This window comes from Petaurus breviceps, unplaced genomic scaffold, assembly GCF_028583685.1.
Source record: "Petaurus breviceps papuanus isolate PSGF00001 unplaced genomic scaffold, PetGlider_PUasm1.0 229, whole genome shotgun sequence".
Lineage (NCBI taxonomy): Eukaryota > Metazoa > Chordata > Mammalia > Diprotodontia > Petauridae > Petaurus > Petaurus breviceps.
The window spans coordinates 8,770,272-8,791,920 of NW_027185903.1; the positions used below are offsets into that span (position 1 = coordinate 8,770,272).

General features: G+C 40.6%; 1 protein-coding gene across 2 annotated transcripts in view; it reads left to right on the forward strand.

The window, feature by feature from the left end:
- The window catches only part of EGFLAM (EGF like, fibronectin type III and laminin G domains), a 167,248-nt gene that overhangs the window by 83,727 nt on the left and 61,872 nt on the right, over nt 1–21,649 (forward strand). For both annotated transcript variants that reach the window (XM_069096177.1, XM_069096178.1), the window contains 6 exons: nt 8,108–8,223; nt 9,134–9,458; nt 10,633–10,733; nt 11,571–11,671; nt 13,936–14,080; nt 17,692–17,881. In XM_069096177.1, coding sequence (XP_068952278.1) covers nt 8,108–8,223; nt 9,134–9,458; nt 10,633–10,733; nt 11,571–11,671; nt 13,936–14,080; nt 17,692–17,881 — 978 coding nt within the window. The remainder of the gene's footprint in view (nt 1–8,107; nt 8,224–9,133; nt 9,459–10,632; nt 10,734–11,570; nt 11,672–13,935; nt 14,081–17,691; nt 17,882–21,649) is intronic.

Consider the following 21,649-nt stretch of genomic DNA (forward strand, 5'->3'; position numbering starts at 1 on the left):
TATAAATGCTCATAGTGAAAATTTCACAGTTGGTTCTTGGGAGCCAGTCTGGGCTGGCTCCAGCATACCTCTACCCACAGCACTCCCAGAGAGAATTCTAAGACTATAAGTCACATAACAATGACTGATCGACATTGGTAAGGAAAATCTCATTACCCAGAGTTCATTGGAGCAATGAAATCAGAGACAATGTTGGATGGCTATCCTGACCACCTAATTCAGGAGAAGCTCTTCTGCTGTGTGCCCCCAGGCAGGTCCTGGCCCTGGGGGTCCAATGAAAGAGATCTGTTTACCTGCTTCTACTTTGCTTCATCCTGCTATGTTAGCTATGTCTTCTGACTCAGTCAAGTTCCAGAGAAGCAAGTTTTGTGGGATTGTCACTGGTCCAGTCTGTGCTTTAGTGCTATTCTTTGACTAGCTGTGCAAATCAAAGACAGTGGCCACTTACATGGGGAAGGGCCAGCCGCGAGGAGGGTCTTCTGCTGATGGTCATTGTCTCCTCCTTAGCTTGTCCTTCTGTCCCCATTGTGCTTCAGCATGGGTCCCCTGTACCTTAGGCAGAGTGACTGTTGTGTGTGGTACTCATGAATTGGGCTAATTCAGTCTTTGCAATTGTCAAGTGTTCTACCTTCTATTTAATTCCATTCAACAAACATCCATTAGGTCCCTACAGTGTGCTTTTTATTTTTTGCTTTTTGGAGGGGCAATCGGGGTTAAGTAACTTCCCCAAAGTCTCACAGCAAGTAAGTGTTAAGTGTCTGAGGCGGCATTTGAACTCAGGTGCTCCTGACTCCAGGGCGGGTACTCTATTCACTGCACCACCTAGCTGCCCCACTTTTTTTCTAGGCAATGGAGATACAAATATAGATAGGACATAGGTCCTGATCTCAAAGAGTTTTCATTTTAATGAGGGGAAGACCCTGCCAAAAAGCTATGATTGATAAGACAGTATAAATGCAAAGAATAAATTGATTCAAAAGACTATGAAAAATGTCACAAAGGAGTAACTGGTGAATCAGAGAAGGCTTCATGGAAGAAGTGGTACCTGAATTAGGCTGTGAAGTATAAAAGTATGGCCTCTAAAAGATGGAGCTTTGGTTTAAAGTGGGGAGGGTGAGGTAATAGTCCATTCCAGTCATGGGGAATGGCAGAAGTAATGGCATAGAGCTAAAAGAGAAAAGGGGAGAATTTTGAGATTTCATTTGTTGTCAATCATTTCAGTTGTGCCCAACTCTTAAAGACTCCATTTAGGGTTTTCTTTGCAAAGATACTGGAGTGGTTTGCCATTTCCTTTTCCAGCTCATTTTACAGATGAGGAAACTGAGACAAACAGGGTTAAGTGACTTGCCTAGGGTCACACAGCTAGTAAGTATCTGAGACTGGATTTGAATTCAGGTCCTCCTGACTCCAGGTCCAGTTGCTCTATGCACTGCACCACCTAGCTGTCTAAGAGGAAGTTGCATTGTTATTGTTTTGTTTCAGTTATGTCTGATTCTATGTGAACCCCATTTGGGCTTTCTTGGAAAAGATAGAGTGAGTTGCCATTTCCTTTCTCTAAGCTCATTTTACAGATGAGGAAACTGAGGCAAACAGGGTTCAGAGATTTACCCAGGGTCACATAGCAAGTGTCTGAGGCCAAATCTGAACTCACAAAGATGAGCCTTCCTGATTCCAAGTCCAGTACTCTATCTACTGTATGAAGGGAAGATGCATGAGATTAGGCTGGAAAGTAAGTGACCCCATATCTTCCTGGTGGATAAGATCATGTGTTTTGTGAAGGGCTGGGGGCTTCATCTACTGGCCTACAATGAGGTTGTCTGTTATATATCTCCAGAAAATTGGAGTTCATTTTTTTAACTTAATTTTTGCCAGTTAACAAGTATGTATTTTCTCTCCCTCCCACCTTCTAATTGAACAACAAAAAAGAGAAAAATTAAACCTTCATAACAAATATGTATAGTCAAATAAAGCAAATTCCAGCCTTGGCCATATCTAAGAACATATCTCTTCTTCTGCCTTTTAAGGCACATAAGGCATATATCTCTGGCAAGATATGGGTAACATGCTTCCACATCAGCCCTCTGGAGTTGTACTTGATAAGTACACTGATGTGAGTTCTCAGACTTTTCAAGTCTTGTTTGTTACCATAATGTTATTGTATACGTTGTCTTCCTTATTCTGCTGACTTCATCCTGTGTCAGTTCATAAAGGTCTTCCAGTTTTCTCTAAAATGGTACATTTTATGGTGGATGCAATAATAGTTTGCTCCATTCATAACAGTTTAGCCATTCCATTGAGGTATCATTGGGAAGACCTAAATATTTATCTATGCTGGAGATAGTGGGAAGTCAGCCTAGTGTGTTATTTCATTCATGAGGGCCAATTAGCGTGAATACATGGTAGATGATGAAGCTTAGCTCAGGAACTCCACCCTGTCCAGGACCAAGTTCTTCTGAGGTCCACTTTATTCAGTAGAGTGGGGAATAAGAAATCAAACCTTAACACACTATACTGTTGTGGAAAAACACTTGGAAGTGGCCTTGAAATCAGATGTAAATTCCAGTACCAGCTGTGCAAACACCAAACTAGTTAATCTCTCTGGGGCTCAGTTTCCTCTTCTGTACAGTTTAGGACATGGTAGACTGAATGGCCTCTAGCACTCTGTCCCACTCTTACCCCCCAGTTCTGACCATTTTTGGTCCTAAATTGGGCAAAGATAAAAGAGCTCCTACATGGGATGGGCATAGTGTGATGAGAATCTTGGGGGAAAGAAGCCTGCCATGCCCACATAAAGAGGGGTCTTAGGATAGCCTCAGGCTGGCTCTCCCCCCCATCCAAGTGTGCAAGGGAAGCTGTACCAGGCCAGGTTAGAGAACAAGCCCTGTGGCATTTGGGCTGACAAAAAATAAACACATGAAAAGTTATAAAATACTGTAGGATGGGGCAGCTAGGTGGCACAGTGAATAGATCACCAGCCCTGGAGTCAGGAGGACCTGTGTTCAAATTCGGCCTCAGACACTTAACACAAAAACTAGCCGTGTGACCTTGGGTAAGTCACTTAACCCCAAATGCCCTGCCTTCCCCCCTCCAAAAAGCAAAAATAAATATAAAGCACTGTAGGATAATAGGAGAGTTGTCACATGAGGAAGTGTATCATTATTCATCTGTTGTGTGGTTTTTTGGTTGTGTCTGACTTTTCATGCCCCAATCTGGGGCTTTCTTGGCAAAGGCACTAGAGTGGTTTGCCATTCCCTTCTATAGGTCATTTTACAGATGAGGAAACTGAGGCAGAGTTCAGGGACTTGTCCAGGGTCATGCGGCTAGGAAGTGTCTGAGGCAAGATCTGAACTCACAAAGATGAGTCTTCCTGACTCCAAGCCCAGTGCTCTATCAGTCGTGCCACCTAGCTGCCCAATTATTCATCTAGTGAGTCATATGCACAGATAAGTGCTGGAAGTTCCGAGAGGGGGAGAGAGGTTGTTGTGGGCTGAAATGGTCTGAGACATAAACTAGAGCTTGAAGAATGTGGCTATGAATAGATAGGAGAAAGGTGAGGAGGTAAAGAGAGAGTATTTTAAGAAGCAGGAATTGAAATTGGAAAGCATAGACCAGCAAGTAGAACAATCTGGCTGGAGTGTGTCGTACTAGAGAAGTAATGGGAGTAAATTTGGAAGGGTAGGTTGAGGCCAGATTGTGAAGAATTTTAAATATCAGGAGTTTGTACTCTGTCCTGTGGGCAATAGGGAGTCATTGAAGGTTTCTGGGTGAGGGTATACTGTGATACCTATATCAAATTGTTTGCCTTCTCAATGAGGAGAAGGGAGGGAGAGCATTTGGAACTCAAAATTTGAAAAGAATGAATATTAAAAATTGTTTTTAAACCTAGGAAGACTTAAATGAACTGATACTGAACGAAATGAGCAGAACCAGGAGAACATTGTACACAGTAACTGCCACATTGTGCAATGACTGGCTTTGATAGACTTGGCTCTTCTCAGCTATGCAAGGACCTAAGACAATTCCAAAAGATTCATGATGGAAAAGGCCATCCACATCCAGAAAAAGAACTATGGATTCTGAATGCAGGCAGAAGCCTACTATTTGCTCTCCTTGTCTTCTGTTGTTTTGTTTTGTTTCTTCTTTCTTGTAGTTCCTCCCATTAGTTCTAATTCCTCTTTATATCATGACTAATATGAAACTATGTCTAATATGAATGTGTAAGTAAAGCCTATATCAGATTGTGTGCTGCCTTGGGGAGGGGGTGCAGAAGAAGATGAAGAAAATTTCAAACTCAAAATCTTCTGGAAATGAATGTTGAAAGCTAAAAATTAATTAATTAGTTATATTTTTAAAAATTAAAATGATTTTACATGTAATTAAGGAAAAAATAAAATATTAAATATTTTAAAAGAGTAACTGTGATAAAAGTGACACTTTAAGAAGATTAATACAGCACCAGTGTCCACTGAAAACAGAGACTAGAAATTAGGAGGGACTGAAGACCAGTAAAGAATTGAAGACCTTTTTTTATAGTTCTTTCTTGTCACACGCATTCTTTCCTCTGAAGTTAGACAATTTGGAAGCTATGCTTTAAATAGGTTCTAATAATAACAGTAAAACAATAACCTAATAATAAAATAATGGCAATAAAATAATAATGACAATAATAAAATACCATAATAATGATAGAAATTAGTTGAACCCGATTTTAGCAGTTCGCTTTGGGAAAACACTTCACACGCAGCTGGTGGGGTACAGATACCTGGCTTGGTATAACCAGTCGTCAATATGCTAGACCTGACAGCTGGCAGAAGTTGAGGGTTTTAAAGAACTGTTGGAAATTACTATGGAGAAGGTGAAAATAGACTCCTCTGCTCTGCCAACACACTCCTGATCTCGGAAGCCAGCACGTTTTCCACTCACTGGCTAAAAAGTCTTTTTCTTTCTCCCCCCAAGCCTTATCTCCTTTTTAAAAAAAAAGCAACTTAATTGATGTTTTTTTGTTTTTTACATTATAGCATGTCTGCATCTCTCTTCTCTCATCACCTAAAGCACATCCTAGATTTTAACCTTTCCCCAACAAAGAAAAACGCTTCAGCAGAAACCACCAATACAGTGTCCAGATCTCAAAGTGTATGTCCTATTCTGCCTCTGTCACCCTCCACCTCTCTGCTAAAAAAAGGGGAAATATGTTTTATTATCTGTTCTTAGGACCATTATTGGTTTCATTTACTCAAAGTTTGGCTTCTTTTTAGTGATCTTTTCAGTTATATAATTGTAGTTCTTGTGTCGATGGCTTTCTTCCCTTTTAGGGAGGAGATTTATGATCAGAATTAGACATGGGAGACAGGTGGAGGGAAAGGAAGGAAAGAAAACAGAACTAGTATTTATTAAATGCCTACTGTGTTCCATATACGATTATGCTAAGTGCTTTATAAATACTTTATATAAGTATATTTATATAAAGTGTATTATATACAATATACAAGTATATTATATAAAATATATAAGCATATTTATATAAATAAAATTTATAAATATCTCATTTAATCCTCACAACAGCCTTGTGAAGTGCTATTCTTATCTCCATTTTACAGTTGAGGAAACTGAGGCTGACAGAAGTTAAGTGAATTGCCCAGTCATAACAGCTAGTGTCTGAGGCTAGATTCAAATTCACGTCTTCCTGATTCAAGTCCCAGTTCTTTTTCCACTGCATCAGAAATACCCCCCACAAACTGCTCACCACAAGACCTCACTGAATCACAAAACCAAAAGAGACCCCAAAGGTTGTTTGGTTCAGCACCAAGCCATCCCTTAGCCCCCAGCTTTTACACATGGGCTACACGAAACCTCAAGAAGACAGCAGCCTTGTCCAATGCTGCAGACGTGATTCTAGATCCAATGTTCTTTGCACCACACCACACTCCACCTCTTTTCTGGTTTGCCTGTCTCTTCCTGCTCTTTACTGTAGCATTTTGCTTAGTTAATTATGCTTTGCTCAGAGATACACTTGCACTAGGCTGCTGGTTCAAGGCCATCAAGGGTCTCACTCCAACCTGCCTTTTGGGCTTCTTCCTTCAATGTCCTCCATCTGCTCTATCATCTCTCCAAGCTAGACAATCTCCTGAACAAACACATCTCATTATTTCCCACCTCTGGGCCTTTTAAACTACCTGAGAGTAGAGATTGTTTCATTTATTCTATCCTTATTGATTGATTGAGCAGCCATTCCTTAGGCCTGGAAGGTCCTTCCCTATCTTTATTTGTTATGATCTAACCAGACTATAAGGCCCTGCTCAAATGGGCCAGACTATATGATCTAACCAGACTATAAGGCCAGCTCAAATGTCCATTCCTCTTCTGCAGTGGGTTCCTTGATCTCCTGAATTGGAAGTGACATCTCCTGCCTCAGAATTTTTATAAAACTGTCTATGTCCCTTATGTGATTATATTATTTTATCTTGTAATGTAGTTATTTGTGTACATTCCCCATTTCTCAAATTAAATGCTAAATTCCTTGAAGATAGATGCCATACCTCATTTTGCTTACCTCTCTAACTTTCCTAGAACCTAATATGATGTCTCTTACATAGAAAGCACTTAGCAGTTGTTTATGAAATAAGTTAATAAATTAATAATACTCTGAGGTAGCTTGTTTCTAGGCTTAGATGTATGCTTTGTAATCCTTTATCCATTATTTTACAGTTTACCAAGTGAGAATCTTAGAGTGTGTAGCCAGAATCAAAACTGAAGAAATTCGGGCAAACCCTGGGTACTTAATGACCAGGTGATAAATTAAAATGTGTATTGGGGTAGTCCTAACTCAGGCCATTATTCTGTTAGTTCAGGTTTGATACTGGAATGAATTAAGGCTCTCATTCAACATTAACAAAAGGAGGTTTACTTAGCCAAAGTATAGATATTCAACAAGTTACCCCAGAACTTTCCTTAGGTAGATGAGGCCCCCGTCATCTCCACATCTCAATGTGCCTGGTCAGCAGGGCTAATTACTAAATGACTTATACATTCTTAAGATATATGCTAAGTCTACAAAGCCCTGACTCCATGTCGGTGGCCTTCTTTTGGACTTAGGTGCCTACTAAGTCCCATATCAGTATGTCCAGAGGCTTCCAGGAGGCTGCATCAAGAAAGATACAGCTTGAGCCATGGCCAATCAAGTCCTAGGAATAGCTTTGTCACCTTTTAGGGAAAAACTAGCCTAACCCATGTTATGGGGGGAGGGAGAGTATTGGCAGATATTGCTTCCATTACAATGTGGATCTGATTTTCATTAGCACTCATGCTAATTGCATTAGCAATCCTCCCACAAGCTGCTTACTAAGTCCTTATTAAAATATAAAACCAAAAGAGACCCCAGAGATCATTTGATTCAGTACTCACCCTGCCCTTCTCCCCCGATTTTAACACATGAGTAATATGAGGCCTATGGAAGGGACTGCTTCTCTGCCATAGACGGACAACTGCTACCCCAGCCCTCTTACTGGCTCTTCCTCAGAGTAGACAGGTCACCTGCTTCTTCAAGTCTAATAGGAAGAAATGGATCAGAACCTTAGGCCACCATTTTTAGAAGCCCCTGACTCCTTCAGTGTTACCTTTCTTACATTTGGTTTATATAAGACTTAGAAGCTGCTAAGATATTATTTCTTTTGTAGAGGAAGGGGTGTCTAAGTGAAACAAAACAAAACAAGCTACACAGTGACCCATGTTCCACTCCAAGTCAAGACCAGATATTGCTTGGTAGAGATGATCTCATTACACTTAATGCTGTGTCCATCATCACCCTTCCCTTTCTGAAGATTCTAACATTCTGCCAAGGCTCATGCAAATGATCTGGCCAGAAGGGATAAGGCCACATCTCTTTTTCTGCTATCAGATGTGTTTATGTCATTGCATTTTTTCAGTCTTGACATAGATTGGTATATTGAGTGGTTAAGGATAAGTTGCAGACTTTGGCCAGTTCAACATCCTAATTCTATCCTGAAGAAATTAGTTAAGTTCTCTAGCTGGTGGAGTGGGGTGGGGAAATGGAGAATAATAAACATCTAGAGATATATTGATGAAAGGTATGCTTACTTTGCTCTTACAGGTACTGAAGAGGCAGGAAGTGGGACCTCTGAGCCACGGTATATTACAGACACAGGAGGAAGCGATGACAATGGATTTGACATTGATGACTCTGATTTTGATATTTATATTGAAGAGGTAACAAAAGCCTTTGTTTTTGAAACTGAATGTCTTTTTATTTTCTAGTAAAACCAAGTAAGTTAGTCAATGGACTGTGAACCTTCAGCTTGAAATTTTAAATAGACCAATTTGTCTTGAAAACTGTTATTTTCTATGGACATTCCACTCCAGGTATTTTTAAATTAACATTACCAAGCCAAGTCCCAGCCATGCTGGGACATCTGCTCACTGGCTTCACAATCTGGAGACAAGAAGGAACTTTTAGATTTCTTAGTGAGTGGAATGTTAAAAATTCAAAAATTCAACTACCATATTGATGGCAGAACACTCATTCTCTTACCACTTGGCCCTTCTTGAAGGGAAATTATTAGCTTCCAAAAAACTCTTTAGTTCTAGCTTTTCCACTGATGAGTTATGTATTTTGAGCCAGTTACTTAATGTCTTTGGATCCCAGTTTCTATTAAATGGGGATACTAATACCTGCCCTACCTACTGTGTAGGGTTATACCAAGACCAATTGAACTATGCTTTAAAAAGTACACGAGACAATGCAAACGTGAGTGATGGTGATGGTGATGCCAAGCATGCAGATTGGGATAGAGATGGTGATGATGATCAATGAATCAATCAACAAGCATTTATTATGCACCTACTGTGTGATGTGTTGGGGACACCGAGACAAAAATCAAACAGTCCATTCCCTCAGGGACAATAGGGACAGAGATGTTGGTCATAGTGATGGGGATGGTGAGGATGAAAATAGGGATAGTTCTTGCTTGGAGATGATGATGTTCTAAGTGCTAATGGAAATAAGGATAGGAGTGATGAGGAGGAGAAAGTATATGGGGATAGGACTGATTATAATGGTGTTGATAATGATGACAGCAATAATGCGACCATGTCCTCCTTATCTTTCCTCTTACATTAGATCAAACCACTTCCTGCTATCAAAGGAAGCCATAGAAAATTTTTTGTGGAAACCAAGATGCCTCCTAGATCTAATCCAAAGTATTTTTCAAGGTTTATCCCCCCTACCTCACTACCTCACACCCCTCTCCCTACCACACCAGTCCACCATACCACCACGGCAAAGGCAAAACGGAGGAGCAGCATGGCGGCAATGACAAGGCTCTTGGACATGTCCTGTGATGAAACTGTCTGCTCAGCTGATAGCTTCTGCGTCAATGACTACAACTTGGGTGGTTCTCGATGCCATTGCAACCTTGGCAAAGGTGGTGAGAATTGTGCAGAAGGTAAGCCCTCCCAGAGGTGCTCAGTCAACACTGAAGAGGAGGCAGACATAGAGGTATCCCCTAGGGAGCCACAGCAATTCCACTCTCCATGGGCTCCTCACTCTGGACCCATTGCTAGAGGGGCGCCCCTAGTTGTGTGGGGTCTGTGAGAGTTAATCCCTTTACAGTAAACTAAGTAAGAGATGAGTTCAAGTCCTTGTAACCATAAAGTTTTGTGTTTAATTTGTTGTGGCTGGTTAGATTATGTCTGTAATTTCATTAGTATGGGGAATTTCCAGTGAGGAAACTCCCTCTATCAATACTAATACCTATTTTGTGCTTTATGATCTTAGTTACCTGGAGCACTGAGAAGTTGTGATTCATGCAGGGGCTCTTATTGTCATAGATGGGACTTGAACCCAGGCCTCCTTTACTCCAAGAAGAGCTCTCTATCCACCTTGCCAACCTGACTCTCAGAGTCCCATACACATATGGTGCTATTATTAGGTGCTGATCACATAGGAGAATCTTATATTTTTTGTACGCAAGCTAAATCATTTTGGCATTGGAGGGAAACAGAGACTAAAGTCACATATTATTGTTTGAGAGAGAGGAAAGTTGAGGGGTGGATTGTGATGTTAGTTCTGGGGTGCACATTACTGGTGAAATTTATATTACAAAAAGGGGGATTTCCTACTCAAACGTGCAGTCGAGGAAAAGGAGACCACTCTTTAAAACTATCATTACATTATCAGGAAATTTACTTTCTCTAGGCACCTAATTTCCATCCCTAATCATAGAACCATAAAAATTACATTAACCTAGAATAAGAGAAATAACTGAACACATTGATGAAAGGATAAAGGCCTATCAGGCTCAACAGATTGTCAACTAATTCTGACTAATAATATAAGGGATTCCCCATCTTGAATATCCACCCAAAGGTATTTCAAATTAAGTATATGATATCAATTTCTGCTTTTGGAAAATGAGGAAACTAGGGACAGCTAGGTGGTGCAGTGAATAGAGCACTGGCCCTGTAGTCAGGAGGACCTGAGTTCAAATCCAGCCTCAGATACTTAACACTTACTAGCCATGTGACCTTGGGCAAGTCACTTAGCCCCAATTGCCCTGCCCTCCTTCCTCCAAAAAAAAGAAAATGAGAAAACTGAATTCTTTTTTCTTTCCTTTTCAGATATTTTCATCCAATATCCTCAGTTCTTTGGCCACTCCTACTTAACCTTGGAACCACTAAAAAACTCTTATCAAGCATTTCAAATCACCCTTGAATTTAGGGTAAGAAAGACAGAATTGTGCTATACAATGCAAGTCCTATTTCAGGGCACAGAATGTCTGTCTTCACCATTATTATGCATGTTGCTGAATGAATCAAATCAAGTGAGTGTAGGTTTGAAGGAAGTCTCCTGGGTGGCTTAGATGACTCAGAAGGGTTTGGTGAAGGGAAAGCATGTTCCTTTGTAATCTCTGCTGAAAAATGATGGCTCTAGTCAAGGTATTAACTATAATAAGAATGACCAAACCTGCCCTTCTCAAAACTGTGTTGGAATCTTGTCTCATTCTCCTGTCCTACTCACCTGGAGGTAGGAAGCCAGTCTATAGAGTGCCATGTTACAGCATTACGCAACAGTTCACTGAAAAGATTCATTTTTTTTTTTAAATGAATGCCCTTTTGTGAAACTCAAGTTTGATAAGCTTGAGCTGGATCTTATCTGTACTTTTTGCTTTGTAAGCTTATCTGTAGCTGCTTTGCACTAATGCATTTTCTCCAAGCCCTAACCTTAGATCAACTGAGGTGAATAAAGAGAAAGTCTAAAAGCAATGAAGCCTTCCTTTTCTCATAGATCCACAAAACTTTAAAGCTGAATAGGAATTTATGGGTCCAGCCTTCTCCTTCTATCCTGAGGAAACATCTCATTCTAACTTTTCACATTCATCGTTTTCATTTGTTTATTGAATCTGATCAGAACCCATTATCTGGGAACCGAGTGGCATTCACACATTTGTCCCCTTGTAACATCATAGAATAGGAGAATGTTTAAGGAAAAGTTTTCTGAAGGGGCTTTGTTGAAGAAGAGCTCATTCTTCATGTGGCTTTTGTTCTGACAATAACAGGCAGAAACAGAAGATGGCTTACTGCTGTATTGTGGAGAAAATGAACATGGACGGGGTGATTTTATGTCACTGGCAATCATCCGGCGTTCTCTCCAGTTCAGGTAACACTTGCCAAAAATAGTTCCTTTTCCAGTATGATTCCTAGTCAGTTCATTTGGCCAACTGGTAAAATAAATTTTAACTAGCATATGTGCTTGAAAGTCATTGCAAGAAATAGGGGAGAAGTGAAATTTTGTGTCATAAACTTATTTGCACGAGGAAAAATGGGAGGAATAGGGGTGGTAACAGTGTCCTAGGATCCCTTGAGTGACTTTAGACAATTCATTTTTCTGAACCTCAGTTTACCTTCAAAAAAAGAAGCACCAAAGAAAAATGTTGTTCTAAGAGAAGAGAACTCTTCAGTCTTCAGAGATGAAGGTTAAAAAAATGATATTATTGGGGTGGCTATGTGGTGCAGTGAATAGAGCACCAGCTCTGGAGTCAGGAGGACCTGAGTTCAAATCCAGCCTCAGACACTTAACACACACACATGCACGCACACAAACCTAGCCTTGGGACCTTGGGCAAGTCACTTAATTCCAATTGCCCTACCTTCCCCCTCCAAAAAAGCAAAAGACAAAACAAAAAATGATATGATCAAAGGTTAGAAATCACAAACAGTTGAAACTATGATTGTAACTACCTCAGCATATTCAAATTCTGGTGTCTCCCTTGAAACTTAAAAGAGGGAATCTTGGGATAGGACATCAGGACCATATGATGCTCAGAACTCCAAGGTCATTTTTGGGCTCCTTATGTCAACAGAGGCTGAGCACACTGAGGAGATGTTTTATTTAGAGATAGGTAGTGGAAGACAGAGATAACAGCTCCCAACATTTTCTGAAATGGGGTCATTGTAGCCTCCTAAAGCATCATGGAAGAATCACGAGGGAGTCACAGAAACTGGACCCCCATATTCCTAAGAAGTCCCATTTTAGCTTATTCCTCCAGTCCTGAACTCTTTTCCATAAGCCAAATACCACTGTAACAATTCTGAACTTATCTAGGGTTTTCTTGGATAGAGAGTAAAAGGGATGTATGGACGTGCAGCAAACATCCTAATGAGGTTGTAGTTGGCTGAAGTTTAAAAATAATTCAAAAAAGTCATGCCTTTTAGTGCCAAGGTAGTGTGGGTGGAAGCTGAGAAAGAGTCATACCCATCCTAGTTGGGCTAGAATTGGGACCTTTGGCTTTTTTCCTAATTGGGAACTACTTTGGATTTGGGGAACATTTTATGGGGGAAGCTACTGATATTGCAAATTCCTATTGGAGTGGCTATCGGTTGCACTCTTGTTTCCTTCTGAAAATCCCCACAAACCTCTGGGTGAGGGAGCTAGCAGTAGCTACAGATGAGACTGACCAGGTAAGGCTTATAGCTTTCCTGACAGTTCTTGACTGCCAAGTTAGGGTTCCTTTGGACCAAAAGAATAATGGATGGGGGGAAAGTAGGTAGGTGTGCCAAGTTAAGGTAAGGAGAATGCTTTATCCCCCATGAATGTTCCTACCTGCCCCAAATTCATCCCTCAGTGGGATCCTCCTGTGGAAAAAGAAGGATTGCATATTTCATGCAGTTGGGCACAAACAGCTATTTTGACAACCTTGCCAATCAGAATTCAGAGGCTTGGTTTTCACATTTTTATCAATACCATCTAGCCTGGCACTTGGGAGTTGGAAGAATCCTTGGAAAAATGACTGGGATAGGAGTGACTCACATTCTAAAGCTCTGTGCCTCCAGTCCATTTCAGGCAGTTGGCAGTCCCCACAGTGCATTGTAGAAGTGAGGGCTATAGTTTCTCAGGTTTTCTTTTTTCCTGTGAAAAGAGCAGATCAAAGTTTCTAATATAGAGGTTATTTTGACTCAGTCAAGTCAGTCAGAATTGTATCAACTAATAATAATAATAACCATTTATCTAGCACCTGCTCCACACCAGGCACTGTGCTAAAGCATTTTATAATATTAGGTCATTTGATCCTCTCAACTCTAGGAGGTAGGTGTTGTTATTATCCTCATTTTACAGATGAGAACACAGACGCAAACAGAGGTCAAGTGGCTTGCCCATAGTTACAGAGATGATAGCTTTCTAAGGTCAGATTTGAACTCAGGTCTTCCTGACCCGAGACCCACATCTTTATCCAATGTGTCACCCAACTGCCCCTACATCCATATGTGAATGGTAGGGTGGGATAGTTGGGTTTTGTTTTGTTTTGTTGTAGATCTCAAATGTACCTCTGAATAGATTCATTCTGAATACCAAGAGAGTTCCTTCTGGCAAGAGGAGAAATGAGACTATTTGACAAACACTTTCTCCCCCTTCCTTTTCTACAGATTTAATTGTGGAACTGGGGTGGCCATCATTATGAGTGAAAGCAAAATAAAACTAGGCAGCTGGCACACTGTCAGCATCTACAGGGACGGGCTGAATGGGCTTCTCCAGGTGAACAATGGCACCCCAGTGACAGGCCAATCTCAGGTGAGTTTTCCTTTCCCATGCCCAGCCTTGTTTGTAGATTATAGAATTTCAGATATGGAAGGGACCACACAGGCTCAACCCACACCTCATGGAGGAACATTCTACCATATCCCCAGCAAGTGGTCATTGAGACACCCGCTGGACCTTTGCCTGGTGGCAGGGAAACTCACTGCTTCATGAGGAGGCTGATTCCAATTTTGCTGTAGCCTTAATTTTTTGAAATACAGGCAGGATGATGCAATGCATAGTTAGGGCAGCCTTAGAGATGATTTCTGCCTCAGGCACACACACTGGCTATAGGACCATGAGTAAATTACTGATTTCTTAGTGTCCCTCTCTAAGACACACATTTGAGCCAGTGGAGCTAGATACCCGCATTGACAAAACCATGGGTCTATATCCAAAGATAATTAGAAAGTTCTTCTTAATACCAAGCTAAAATCTATCTCTTTAAAATTGGTTATAGGGGCAGCTAGGTGGTGCAGTAAATAGAGCACCAGCCCCAGAGTTAGGAGGACTGAGTTCAAATCCAGCCTCAGACACTTAACACTTACTAGCCATGTGACCTTGGGCAAGTCACTTAACCCCAATTGCCCTGCCTTCCCCCCTCCAAAAAAGCAAGAGAAAAAAATTAGTTGTAGCTCCATTCTTTGGAATAACGTGTTGTTGCACTGCTTCAGTAGTATCCAACTCTTTGTGACCTCATTTGGGGTTTCCACAGCAAAGATGCCAGAGTGGTTTACCATTTCCTTCTCCAGATAATTTTACAGATGAGGAAACCGAGGCAAATAGGGTTAAGTGACTTACCTAGGGTGACACAAAAATACAGTGTATGAAGCCAGATTTGAACTCACAAAGATGCGTCTTCCTGAATTCAGGCCCGCCAATCAATCCACTGTGCCATCTATCTGCCCTTGGGAACTGAGGATAGGGATTCAATAAATGAAACAATCTCTACTCACAACTACTAAGGTATCATCTTATTATACACATTTATTTTCTGACACGTACACAGAAAGCCTTATTCTCTTAGTACTGTGACTTTAAAGTTAGGAGTGGCAGAAGAAAGAAGGCCAGTGCCAGGAGAATTGAACCTATTATTATTATCAAGCCAAAAAGCACCAACATATGACAATCTTTTGATTGAAGAAAAAAATTGCAAAGGTCACTTGGTTCAGTGTTTGAGAATAAGCCATTTATCTAAGGTTTTTAGACCATGTCTGTAAGAAGTGGTGAAATATTTTTAGTTTGGGATTATAAAGTGATTCACCTTACCATTCCCATTTCTGTCATGCACTAGATAATTTTAGTTTCTAGTTTGTAACAAACAGTTTGGGTTAGCAAACTGCCAAGGGAACCTAACTGCAATTATAACCAGTCAGGTATCTGTGTTCTCAGAGGGGAAATGTGGCAATGATGCCTATGTGTATCTGTGACATTCACTTCCTTTCTCCTTATAACCATCTTTGCCCTTGCCCACTGGGGAGACATAATATGTGAGAGCTTATTCCTTGAAAATTTAAGGAAAACAAGGGTAGATAGACTACAACCTCCTTGATTCAGATCCCACTGTTTCCAAGCTCACAATAATTCAGACTGTGGCTCCTATGAGATCAGGCAGACATAAGGCCAGAGTTTAGAGTGACATAAGCAATGACAGGAAGGAGAAGTCAGGATTTGTCTCAGGAAATCACGTAAGGGCTTTAATGAGAATCCTTGGTGACGACCACATTCATTTTTTATAAGTTGACTTAAGTTCATTCTTGTGCAAGCCGTGGAAAAGCAAAGAGTTTGCTAACCAAACAGCATAAAAAAATATAGGGCTGGGGAATAGTGGGCCCAGTTAGGGGTAAAGGCAAAGAGACTCCAATTACATTATAAGGCTTCTTAACTAGCAACTTGAAGCATACGATGTACTAATTAGAAATCAGTCAGTCAATATTTAGTCTTCAAGGCAGGAGCTGGGGATACATGCATGAAAGTGAGGCAGTCCCTGCCTTCAAGGATCTCACATCTTCCTGAATTCTTATCTATTTAATCATTAAAGTATGAAATAAAATAAAATTGAATGTATCTGCAAGAAATAAACTACAAACACATTTCTTTGCAAATCCTACTAGGACACATTTCTACCACCCCCACCCCTTTCAAGAAAAAAAAAATTCCAGATTAATGAGATTTTACAGGAATGAGAACATTCTTCTGGAAAACCTTTGTCTTGTCCCATTGAAAACCGCACAATGTTTAGAGTCAAACTCAAAAATAACTAATCCAAATCGCATTTTTGTTACATAGAATATCAGAGCAAGAAAATCTAAAAGGTCTCTTAGTCCAACTCTCTTACTTACTGAAGAGAAACCTAAGGCCTAGAGAGAGAAGTGACTTTCCCAGTGTCACCCAGGTAGTGATGGAGCCAGGACTAGAATCTGGATATCCTGACTCCAGGCCAATGTTTTCCCCATCATGCCAAAGTGCACAAGACTTGAGTCATGCTTTGCATTATATCTTTTCTATTCCAGAATTTAAAAACATAATTTGTTTAATTGCCAGAGAGTTCTTTGAAGCTTTGACAGTAGGAGGCGATGGATGAGGTTATATGGAGTCATTTCATTTAGTATTGCCCCCTTTTTTCAGATGAAGAAACAGAGGCACAAGAAAGGTGAATGACAGTGGGAGGCAGTGTGCTGTAATAGAAAGAATGCTGGACTGGGAGTGGAAAGATCTTAGCCTGAGCCCCACCTCTGACACTTACTAACTGGGTGACTACAAGCAAAGTATTTCACCCCTCTGAACCTCAGTTTCCCCATCTGTAAAATGGGGATAATAACACGTGATATCTACTTCAACAGGTTGTTTCAAAGATCTAATGAGATAATGTGTTGAGCTAAAAGTGCTATGTAAATGTGAGATATTAAATTAGTAGGAAATCTGAAAATAGAACATTTGTGTTTTGGTGCCCTATGGGTTATGCCAACCACTCAGCTGTTCTTACATGGAAGTATTTTTTTTTTCTTTTTGGAGGGGGAAGGCAGGGCAATTGGGGTTAAGTGACTTGCCCAAGGTCACACAGCTAGTAAGTTTTAAGTATCTGAGGCCAAATTTGAACTCAAGTCCTCCTGACTCCAGGGCTGATGTTCTATTTGCTGAGCCACCTAGCCTCCCTCAAGTATACATTTTTATTATTTTAACTTTATGAAAAATATTTTTCCCAATTAAATGTAAAAATAATTTTAACATTCATTTTTAAAAATTTTATGTTCCAAATTCTTTTTTCTCTTCTTTTCCTCTGCCCCTCATTGAGAAAACAAGCAATTTGAAATAGGCCATACACATGCAATCATGCAAAACCTATTAATATTGAAATATCTTGCCTTTCCTCTACCCACCTCCAAGAAAACTTTTCTGAAATCATGCCCCACAAGGAACTATCCATGGTAGCGAACACAGTAATTTGGGGGTTCAAATCATTTGTAAAACAAAAAATCCTAAAAAGCCATTTGTTAATTAGTTATTAGTCATAAGTTAACATGTTGAGCCTATCTCTTACCTCTTTATAATCTTCCTTTTAAAGTCTTTTGTGTGTGTGGTTTGTTTGTTTCTCCTTTTTAAAGGGCCAGTACAGTAAAATTACATTCCGGACCCCTTTCTACCTTGGTGGGGCTCCCAGTGCCTATTGGCTGGTCAGAGCAACAGGGACAAACCGTGGCTTTAAGGGCTGTGTTCAGTCATTAGCCATCAATGGGAAGAAAATAGACCTGAGGCCCTGGCCACTTGGGAAAACTCTAAGTGGAGCTGATGTAGGTAAGTACCCCACGTGGGATCTGTTAGAATTGCATTCTGGTTTCTCTGGACTGAGTTGGGTAGGAAAGTAACATGGCAGCATGTTACTAATAAAACCAAAGGAGACATGGACAAAGGGAAGTCGAGTTGACTACTTCAAAGATATATGTATCAAATATTTTAGAATCTGACTCCTCTGCATCCCCTACTCATTCACACTGTGGCTACAAGGTAGTGAAGTAGATAGAACACTGGGCCTGAAGTCAAGAAGACTCATCTTCCTGAGTTCAAATCTGGCCTCAGACAGCTGTGTCTGAACTAGCTGTGTGACCCTGGACAAGTCATTTAACCCTGTTTTCCTCAGTTTCCTCATCTGTAAAATGAGCTGGAGAAAGAAAATGCAAACAACTCCAGCATCTCTGCCAAGAAAACCTTGAGAGGGGTGACAAAGAGTTGGGAACAATTGAAAAATGACACACCCAACACCACAAGTCCTGGCCCCAAACTCAGCACTCTATCCCCTACCTGGCATCTGGGTCTTGCTAATAGTAAAACAAATGTTTGTTGAATTGAATTAAATTGAATTGAATCTAATTTAAAAAGATAACTAGCTTCCTATGAGGCACCAGAAGATAAATGGCACATGAATACTAATGGTAATTGCAATGGTAAGTAGCACTCAACATTTTACATAATACTTTGCAAGCATTCCGTCTCATTTGGTTGTGAGGACTTCCCCTTTGAAGCAAGTAGTATGTCATCCTCATTTCACACATGAGGAAACTGAGGCTCATAAAGCTGAAAGCCACATGCTTGTGGTCACAGCAGTTAATAAGCACTGGAGCTATGATCTGAACCCAAGCCTTCTGACTCCAGATACGATGGTCTCTCCACTATGTCACAGATGCCAACAGGTAATCAGTGCTCGAGTTCTTAGGGGATTTGATGAACATTGTAAGCTAGGGGGAAAAATAAAGGAAAATAAATAGATGAAAATTTTAGAAACTAAAATAAAATAAAATGTAAAAATCTGAGCTGAGCCTTGAAAAAGTCAAGATTTTAATAAAATCATATTTAGTGCTGAAGGGATCTAAGACACCATGTAGTTCAAGACCCTCTTCAAGAAAGGTTAATTAACTTGCCTAAGGTCACACTGTTAGTAAGAGATAGTTATGATTTGAACATAGGTCTTTTGACTCCAAATCCAATCTTTTTCCACTGAACCACAGTGACTCCTTAGATTAATAGGGGGTAAGAGAGTATTCTGGGTGGGAGCAATATAAAAGTATGAGATACAGGAACATACATGGTGTTGTTTGACAAACAGTCATAAACCAGTTTCACTGGAAGAGATTGTTCATGAAATGGGAGATAAGACCAGAAAGGGAGACTGGGGCCAGATTGTGGAGGCCTTGGAATTCCAGGCTTATTCCTTTTTCTTTTTTTTTTAAAGCAATTGGGGTTAAGTAACTTGCTCAAGGTTACACGGCCAGTTATTTCTGGGTGTGGTGCTAAGTATCAGAGCTCAGATTTGATCCCAGGTCATACCGACTTTGGGGCCGGTGCTCTTACTCACTGTGCCACCTGGCTGCCCTATTCCAGGCTTATTTCATAGACAATGGGGAACTAACTTTTTTTTTTAAAATAGAATAGTAATATGAATAAAGCAGTATTTTTAAGGAAAAGTCTGTCTGCAGAGTTCAAGAGTTTAAGGAGGAGATTCAAGACAGTTAAAAGACCATTGCTATAGCTTGGGAGCAACATGGGCAATACGAATAATAACGGCTGAAAAGCTGACAGATTCTATTTAGGATTTGGTGCTTGAGACATTTTAAGAAAATGGAAGAACCTTTTATTAGAAGATGCATCTAATATTCTATCCCTGCTTACTAAAGGGAAAGAATCACTCCGCAGCCCAGCCACCTTTCCTCACTCCTGTCTCCCTTACCACCCCTGTACATCTTTCCTAGCATAAGATTCTCTTCTCCAAAAACAGATGTTTATAGACACTTTGCTGACAGGTCCACATGGGGAAGGGGTAGCAATGACCAGCACTCCCGTGTTCTCTTGGGTTCCTATATCAACAGTCTCCTCTGAGAAAGTAGAAAGTAAGGGAGAGATCCTTGTGACCGCCCAATCCAGGATCATGGGAGCAAAGACAGCTTGATCAGTGGGGGAGCCCTTGGAAATCACATGGCTGCCTCTAACGAGGATGGTGAAGAAGGTTGTTAGCCTTTGCCTAGGTCCCAACAACATCTCACCCCCAAACCCATGCAACTCTTCTGTTTGATCTTGGGGCAGAATTCAAAGTAGAAGTAAAATTTTAGGTTGTGTTAATTTATCAGATTAAAGCTAGACAGTCCGTGGGCAAGGACAAGACAGAATGGGATGTGGGGCAGGTACATTTGTCAGGTCTGCAAGGCACTGAAAAAAAAAAGAAAGAAGAAAATGTAGGCTTGAGGCCCAACTCAATCATTAAGTGACTATGACATTAAGCTACTTATCCCCTCTGGCCTTCATCTATCCACTGGGGATTTGCCCCATCTACCTCACAATGTTGTCAGTAATGCACTGCGTAACTTGTTGAGTGTTATGGCATGATGTGAGTCTTTATTATTCTTCTTACTTCATAGGTGTGCCTATGTTGGTCCTTTAAGGGGGTCCAAATCTGTCTCTCTTTTGCCAGCTATAATGATGAATCACAAAGGCCCTGGCCATTTTTTCCTGGCTAAGATTCCTCTTGCTCTGCATTTAACCTGGAATAAGAAATCCAGTAATCGTGAGGCAGAAGCCTCTTATCTGATGGGTGACTGGACTGAGAGTAGCCTTGAGACATAGATTAATTAGGCAGCCATTATCTCACAGGAGCTGACAAATAATGCAGATTTTGCTACAGTGAGTAAGTGCCTAGACCTGCCAACCAAAAGTTTTGGTATCCAGTTCAGTCCAGTATCTATCTCTACAAGTTCCACATTTGGTGTAAGAGAAGGGGACAGGTAGTTGACTTCTGGGCTCCAAGAGCCAGCTATCAGTTATTTGATTTTTTTCCTTATGAACTTTGATGGCAAAAGTCAATTAGTTCATCTTTCATCATTTTTCCTTAAGTATACCAGAGGCAGCGTAGTATAGTGGATAGAAAGAAGGACTCAGGATCCAAATGTAAAGGGTTTAAATCCTACATCAGACACTTGATAGCTATGAGTCTCTGAACAAATCACTTAACCTCTTTAGTTTCAGTTTCTTATAATTGAGGGGGTTGGCTCATTGACCTCTAAGGTCACTTCCACCTCTAAATCTGTGTCCCTATGGTCCTATCCTCTGGAACATGTGCTCAGATCTTGCCATATTTCCCAGTTGAGCATGCTATCTTTGTTTTGAGTTACTCAGCATTAAAAAAATAACTTGTAAATGTAAAAAAAATCCTGCAGATTACATGCTATGGCAGTGGACTTTTCTGATATAAGCAAGAGTAATTTCTTATAATATTATCCTGTTCCAAAAGGCTAGTGAAGCCATGGTAACTCACAGAACAGAATCCTAGAACCTCCGAGGAGACAGGGACTACAGAGGCTGACTAGTCTTGCCCATGCCAAAGTAGAATAGAAAACCCCTCAAATGGGTATTAAAGCTTTCTTTAAATAGCTATACTTTGGGGGTGGCTAGGTGGTGCAGTGAGTGGAGCGCTGGCCCAGGAGTCAGAAAGACCTGAGTTCGGATCCAGCCTCAGACACTTCACACACACACACACACACACACACACACACACACACACACACACACACACACACA